This window comes from Stegastes partitus, unplaced genomic scaffold, assembly GCF_000690725.1.
Source record: "Stegastes partitus isolate 25-593 unplaced genomic scaffold, Stegastes_partitus-1.0.2 Scaffold1978, whole genome shotgun sequence".
Lineage (NCBI taxonomy): Eukaryota > Metazoa > Chordata > Actinopteri > Pomacentridae > Stegastes > Stegastes partitus.
This window is the reverse complement of record NW_007579709.1, coordinates 69,909-78,042: the sequence shown is the minus strand read 5'-3', so window position 1 is coordinate 78,042 and position 8,134 is coordinate 69,909. Positions and strand designations below refer to the sequence as shown.

Here is an 8,134-nt window from a genome sequence, read left to right as displayed (position 1 = left end):
ACGGACAGACTTTTACATTTATTTAACCTTTTATCAAACCTTCTGAACCTCAAACCTTCTCGTGGCTTTGAAAGAAATGATAATATTATAATTAATGTTATTATTGAGTTCTTACTGACTTTGTGAAGCATCTTAGAGTCCTGACCGGTGCCGTGTGAGTGTTATGAATCATCAAGAACACCGTTTAGGTGGAGCCACAAAAACACAAAGAATTTACAGATTTCTAACATTCTGACGGTCCTTGAACTCATCACACATGACTTTTGTTTTTATCTTAAAACATTTTACTATTTTAATCCTGGATCCTGAACGTCTCATCATGAGCAGTTCGAGGACTGTGGGAAAGCTCAATACTGGATGATTTTACCAGTTTTTACGGTTTCTGGTGCTGATAAATTCTGATATTTTGGTAAATCTGTAAAGACAAGGTGCCTTTTTAAAAACAGTTTTAGTGCTGAGAGGATTAAATTACTGAAAAAGGACTTAATGGAGCCTATGAATGTTCAAACATAATAACTGCAGCAGCTGACTGACGCCTCGGAGAACGTCCTGCACATTAAACACACTCAACAGCCCACAGCTGGAACATTTCTGACATTTACTGCTAATAAATATGATTAGAATCAACTCTGACGCACTTCCGGTCCCGTGTCTCCTCCTGTGGTGGGTTTGTTCCGCCCTGAGCCACACTGGAGTCATTCTGGACAGGTCTTTTTTAAAATTTATTTATTTCTGACCCGAAGCATTTTTTGAGGTCTCTGCTGGTTGCCAGGCAACCGCTCAGCTTCCGTTACCATGGAGAGCAGGAAGTTCGGTCCGAGTTTGCTTCACCGTCGGGGTACCGAACCGACTTCAGCTTTCTGTCTGGATTCCTCCTCCTGCTGGTGATTCATGCGGTCCAACCTGACGCCGTCTGAGCAGAACACGGGTCCAGAACATGCTGCTTCCATCGCTGAAGGAACCGAGTCACTCCTTTGCTCTTTATGTTCCGTCCTGACTGTTGGGTCAAACCGCAGCTCTGGTTCCTTCTCAGGAACTTTGTCTGAAGGCTGCTTGTCGAACACACGAGGCCCGCGTTTACATATAAGCTGCTGTGAAGTGGGTCCGACCAGAACCGAGCAGGTATCTGGTCCCTCCTCGGTGCTGAACATGCTCATTGGGGCAGAAACCCTGCGACAGACGAGTCTTCTCTCATTAAAGCAGCAGATAATTCTCCGGGTCTCATTATTTGGACTCGGTTCGGTCACTGTGGGGGAAATGTCACGGATCGCGCTAATGATCGACACCGAGGCTCGTTCCCGCTGAGCCCCTAATTAGCGCCGCACGCTGCGCAATTTTCCTGATGATTAATTCTGTTAGAATTATTCCTGAACCGGTCCGTGTGATGGAGGCGGCGGCAGAACTCCTCCGAGGTTCTGGTTCCGCTGCAGCTCGGTGTGAAGAGAGAGGCTGCGTCTGACGTTTGATTTCAGTATGTACACTGTTAAAAATAAATAAAATAAAATAAATCTGGAAAAAAAAGAGTTAAAGGAGCAATCACTTAAAATAAAGATAAATTATTCACAAAGAAATAACAGCTCATATCTGTGAAGTTTAATATTTTAAACTATTAAACTGTAAAAGAAGAAATTACTGTAAAAATCTACATTTTTTAAAATGTGGAGGTTATTTATTGTTTCTGTTTAGTTTTTTTTTTAAAACACTTAATTTGTTTTTCTGTGATTTTACTAAATAATATCTGTAATTTAATAAAACAAAAAATCTGTGAAATAAAAGTAAAATTTTAAAAAATAAAAACAGCTTTAAAGCAGCGCACTGTAAAAAACAAAAACATTTATATACAGTTTTTTTTAAAGTTATTTTGCAGTCAAATGTTGGAAAAGAATAAATGACTGTTTATAAAAATACTGATTTTTAATGTGGACGTTATTGGTTATGGTTTTTGGCCAATTTTCTTTTTTTTTAATTAGTATGTAAATTAATTTTTTTTTCCTGTGGTTTTATTTTCTGTAACATAAAACAGCAAATCTGTAAAATTCAGTAAATTGTTTAAAAAATGAATTAAAGTTGAGAACTGCAGAGTTTTTATTATTATTTCTGTTCGTCTTCAGTTTCTAACAAACCTCCTGCTGCCTCCTTATCTACAAAATCACATTTCCCGTTTCTCTTATCGTTCTTTTATCTCTCGCTGCTTTTATTTTATTGGTAACGGATCATAACGTCGATCAAAAGGCGTAAAGTTTGAGGGACTGTGGTTCATGTTTGTCCTTTAATCGGAGCTTTGAAGCTTCTGGAAGCTTCTGGAAGCCGCAGGCTGTCGGTGGCTTTAAATAAATCTGGATCCTGAGTTTCTGCTGATTTAAATTCTAAAACAACCAAAAACACAGAATTCAAACGCAGCTATGAGAGAAAAAAGAAAACCATCGTGTGAGTTTTCTGCAAATCGTCTCGTCCTGAATCCACCTCGAGTCTCGAGTCGACGAGTCGGCGAGCGAGCGAGTGTTCAACCTGCTGGCGTCGGGCAGCGAGGACGCTGCTCGGCTCTTTCCTGCGATTACACCAGACGTGACTCACAGCAAACAAACTGTTCTGCTGAGATCGGTCCAGACACTAAAAATACTTCCAGACGTGAGGCTGGAATCGTGTCAGCAGAGCTTCTGGGGCAGAACCAGGAAACATCATCCAACATCCAGCATCCAACATCCAGCATCCAACATCCAGCATCCAGCATCCAGCATCCTGAATCCAACATCCAACATCCAACATCCAACATCCAGCATCCAGCATCCTGCAGCTTCCACTGGGAACACGGAGCCGCTCCTCATCTCAGCTCCTGTTTTTAACGAGTTTCTTCAAGTCTGTGAAGCTGCACCAGACCCGTCGACAGGTGTCCTTGTGTTAACGCTCTGATCCTTCAGGCAGTTTTTATTCTGGTTGCTTCTGGCTCATTTTTAATCATAGAAAACGGAACACCCAGATCTAACCCAGTTAAAACAACAATCATAAGGAAAACACAGGCTGCAGTTCAGCCGAGGAGTTTCTTATTTGTTGTGACTGGACTCTGGGTTGTAGTCGAGTCACTGGTGGCTTCACGGTTACATTCAGGAGTGCAGAATTTTTTATTTTTCACAGAATTAAGTTCAAACAAAGGAGTCACTTTTGGTAATTTTTTAAAATGAGATTTTAAATCGTAGAAGTCGGCCACAGCTGAGTCACTGACGGCTGCACTGCTGCGACATGAAGTTCAGAGAAAATTAGATTTTATTCTTAACTGTTTTTTCAAAATGTAGAATAAAGTGATTGGACAGGAATATTCTAATTACAATTATTGTTATAATTATGTTTAGGAAAGTTTAAAATTTGACAATGTTTTTGTGTTTTTACATTTTGTAGGTTAAAAAAAGCAAAAAAGTTGAATTTCCTTGATTGAAAACACAGACTCAGCGTGTTTTATATTTTCTCAATATTAATAATCCTAAATCATATCTCTGTTCTGGTTATACAACACCTGCAGTGCAGCAGAAAAGTCCCAGAATTTCCGTTACATGACTTTTAGTTTAAGTTCCTTGTGTGGCTGCATGAACACCTATTGAACCAGACATCATTCAAAAAAATCCCAATTTTAGACTCCACTTTATGTAGTGTTTTTGTGGCTGCTCAGACCTCTATAGAACCAAACTTTACTCAAACGATTCCCAATTTTAGACTCGACTTTACTTAGTTTTTCTGTGGCTGCGTGAACATCTATTGTACCAGACTTCATTCAAAAATATCCCAATTTTACACTCGACTTTATCCATTTCTTGTGTGGCTGCACTGACAACTACGCACCAGACTTCATTCAAAATATTTCCAATTTTAACCTTATTCAGCTCATGTTTCCACACAGACCTCTAAAGCACCAGACTTCATCCAAAGTATTCCCAATTTTACACTTGACTTTATTCATTCCTTGTGCGGCTGCACTGACAACTTCAGAACCAGACTTCATTCAAAATATTTCCAATTTTAGACTCGACTTTACATATGGTTTGTGTGGCTGCTCAGACCTCTATAGAACCAGACTTCATTCAAAAAATCCTAATTTTACACCTGATTTACATCTGTTCTTGTGTGGCTGCAGTGACATTTATAACTATAATTTACAACATCTACAGCACCAGACTTCATTCAAAATATTCCCAATTTTAGACTCAACTTAGTTTTTCTGTGGATGCACAGACCTCTATTGAACCAGACTTCATTCAAAAAAATCCCAATTTTACACTTGACTTTATACAGTTTTGGTGCTTCTGCCCAGACATCTAGCGCACCAGACTTCCTTTCAGATATTCCCCTATTTTAGACTCAGCTTTACTTGGTGTTTGTGTGGCTGCTCAGACAGCTATACAACCAAACTTTATTCAAAATATTCCTAATTTTAGCCTCGTCTTCTTTCAGTTTTTCTTTGGCTGTGCGGACCTCTATTGAACCAGACTTCATTCAAAAAAATCCCAATTTTGCACTTGACTTGATCCATTTCTTGTGTTGCTGCACTGACAACTACACACCAGACTTCATTCAAAATATTTCCAATTTTACACTTGACTTTATTCATTCCTTGTGTGGCTGCAGTGACGTGTATAACTATAATTTATAACATCTATAGCACCAGACTTCTAATTCAGACTTCTCAGCTGGAATCAGATGTCATTCCAGACATTTCCTCTTTATTTCAGCAGCTGTTCACATAAACCTTCTGATGAATCAGCGTTCCTCAGAAAACACTTTGAGAAGCTTCCTGAACGCTGAGTGAAGTCGTTCTGATCGCGGGTTTAAAGCAGAAAAGTTCTTACGGTGAGCAGCAGGGGGCGGCTCTCCTTGACGGCGCCGACGCAGCCCAGGCAGCCGATCACCATGATGATGGTTCCCACGGCGATGAGCAGGTTGGCGGCCGACAGCGACGGCAGCGACGACGACAGCGTGGCGAAGTTTCCCTGAGTCACCGAGAGCCAGACGCCCACGCCGAGGATCCCACATCCTCCGAGCTGGAGACGGAAACACAGCGGCGGTCAGACGGGAAGACCAGAACCAGCGGTCCAAAGAGAAAGTCAGACATGAGCAGAAACATCTAAACATCTAAACATCTGAATATAAAGAACATGCAAAGACGGTGGAACACAAATGGAAGAGAAACACCAAAACTTCTCAGAAACAGTTTAAAGACAGAATCCTGCATCTGGGATTGTTTAGATTTTTGCAGAAAAGGTTCGAGAAGATCGACGCCGTTATTCAGACGTCTGTCGTGAACGTGAAGCTGCAGCCAAACTGCAAACAACTGAACACATCTGTGACTTCTGGGCTGAACTGCAGGACGTGTCCAACCAGAGAAGTAAATATTTAAATGTCTGGAGGATGTCGAGTCATGATTTTTATTCCTATTTCCTCCAGTGTTTGTGACACAGGTGGACGTTTTAAATCATATTGTTCAGGTTGATTCCATTTGTTTTCGCTTTTTTTGTTCTTTTTTTTTTGTTGTAAAATAATCAAAGAAATTTCACTTTTTAGCTACAAAACGTAAAAACAGAATCCGATTTTAAACTTTCGGGGTTCGTTCCTCTTCTTTGATTATCTCTTGCTACGCTGACGACACACAGCTCTACTTCTCAGTTCACCCAAATACCAACAACACCTGCAGCATTCATGACTGTAGTGCATCCGCTACAAACTGATGTCAAATAATTCTCTCTCCCTAGATCCAGATCAAACAGAGGTCCTTGTGTTTGGCCCAGATCCCGTTGCTAAGGGAGGTCAGTGTTGAACGCAGCCCGCTATCTGCCAAAGTTGGATCAAAAGCTAATAACCTGGGTGTCCTGTTTGACCAGCAGCTGGACTCTGAGGCCCACATCACCGGGCTTCTTCAGACCTGATATTCCCATCTGCTAAAATCAAACCACTGCTGTGAGCCGAGCAGAAGGATCTCCTGGAACATTCCTTCATTGTCTTAGACTCCTGGACCTCCCTGTTCACCGGCAGAACGCCCTCCTCCACAGCTCGTCTTCAACCGGGTCAAAACTCTGCAGCGAGACTTTTAACAAACACCAGCCATAAGTCCTACATCAGTCCGGTTCTGGCCTCCTTCACTGGCTCCCAGTAAAATTCAGAATAAACTTTAAAACACTGTTAATTACCTACAAAGCCCTTCAGGACACTGTATTTGATCAGAACTGTGTTTTTATCTTTTAGGACTGTGTGAAAGTGTTTTGTTATTATTATTGATGGTAAACTGAATATTTAGTGCTTTTATTGTTTATTTTTATTTTTTTATCTTTTTAACATTTTACAAACCAAAAGTAATCAAACAATCCAGAAAATAACTGACAGATTAATTAACAATGACAATGATCGTTAGTATGTGCAAATCACCGAGTTCATCTTTAAAAATACAGAAAAACATCTGGACTGAAGTTCATCTGTGAAAAACAACATCTGTATTTAAGTCTCTGTGTTAAAACACCGCCTGATGCTAAACTGAAGCTCCTCAGATGCTCGTACAGGAAGCCTTCCTCACCCAGAACTCCCCGAGGCGACCAGCTTTACACGCTAAATCCGTGATTATTGTTTCTCCCCCCTCGTTTCTTTCTATTTCCAGCTTCAGCACCAGATCTTATTTAATGAGCTCCAAGTAGGCCAAAGAGGAAGCGGTAACAAAAAGAAGAAGGAATGTGATTGGTTGGCAGGTTCCAGCTGATGGAGGGTCACCGCTGACCCCGGTGACGCCTTCAGCTGATGAAGACGGGACTCAGAAACGTGGGTGCAGCTAATTCTGGAGGCTCGGTCCGTCTGTCAGAGAGAAGATGCCGTTAAATCCCTCGTAGGTGTTGCTCTATTCAGACGCTGATGAACACGTTTGGCATCGGTTTGAATTCACTCGACAGCCGAGAAACCGAAGCCTGGATCCGTCCAAACTTATTTATCTGCACGTTTAAGCTTCTGCTGGGGTTCAGTTCACTTCTCTTGTTTTTATTTAACCTTTATTTGAACCCTCTGAGCCTCAAAACCTGCTGCGGGGTTTGGAAAGCGTGTGACTGTTTAAAAAGACTCGTTATTAATTATAGAATTATTACTAACGTTGTTCAACCAGAGGTCACGTCGTCTGTTTCTAAGTGATGGTCCAGAAGGAAACCTTTAATCTGAAACCAGCAAAGTGAGAAACAACAGCAGCTCATCAGGACCAGAAGTCCAGCTCTTCTTGAAGTTCCTCCAAACTTTCCTGCGTCTGATGGCCACCGTCCTGATTACCTCCTCGTCCTCCTGAGAAGCAGCAGCAGCAGCTTAAACGCGCGGCGGCGGCTGGTTTCAGTCGATGCAGCCATCTGGACTTCCTCCACGCTCTCAGCAGGTCCGTGTATTTGAAGCCGAGCTGAGAATCTGGCGGCTGATTAGGACTCTGGACCGCTCCACGTGTGAAAGGACGCACAGCTTCCTCCGTCAGCTCGCAGCACAGGACGGATTCTTTAGTGGTTTTATCTCAATAAACAGTAAACCTGATGTTTGTCTCTCAGATAGAAGGATTCACAGACATCTGCTCTTTACTCACTGATACTAAAGTTTTCAAGTTTATTATGGTAAAAATATTACAATTACATACCCACAGTTACAACAGGAAAAGAAGCACCGGTTCTGTGATTTTAGGTTGATTTCCAAGTTTTTTGTTTCAGTATTTACTATTACTAACTACAGTGCAGCAAAAAGTTTCTCAACTTTCTCCACACAGCAGGTTTTGTTTTTTTTTTAAATATAATTTTATTGCAAACTGGTTTAAATGAAGCAGTGAAAATATATTGAAAAATAATTGAAAAATATTTCCAAAAATAATTTAATTAACAAATTAACAGGATGTCATTGGTTCTGTAATTTTAACTAAAAATTTAAATTGATTCAAATTAGACATTTTGTTTCGTTATAATGTGATATAATGCATTTATTATATTATTATTATTATTATTATTATTATTGTTAATAATAATAATAATAATAATAATAATAATTCACAGCTGTTACACACATGAATGTTCTTATTTTACACTCTTTTAGATGCATCTCCTGCTAAAAGATTACTTTTTTTTTTCTTTTTTTTTTTACAGTGCAACAT

General features: G+C 40.4%; 1 protein-coding gene across 1 annotated transcript in view; it reads right to left on the bottom strand.

Moving 5' to 3' along the window:
* The window catches only part of tspan4a (tetraspanin 4a), a gene marked incomplete at its 3' end in the record, with an annotated part of 116,345 nt that overhangs the window by 39,456 nt on the left and 68,755 nt on the right, over window positions 1-8,134 (bottom strand). Inside the window, exon 2 of the mRNA XM_008303310.1 lies at window positions 4,836-5,027. Coding sequence (XP_008301532.1) covers window positions 4,836-5,027 — 192 coding nt within the window. The remainder of the gene's footprint in view (window positions 1-4,835; window positions 5,028-8,134) is intronic.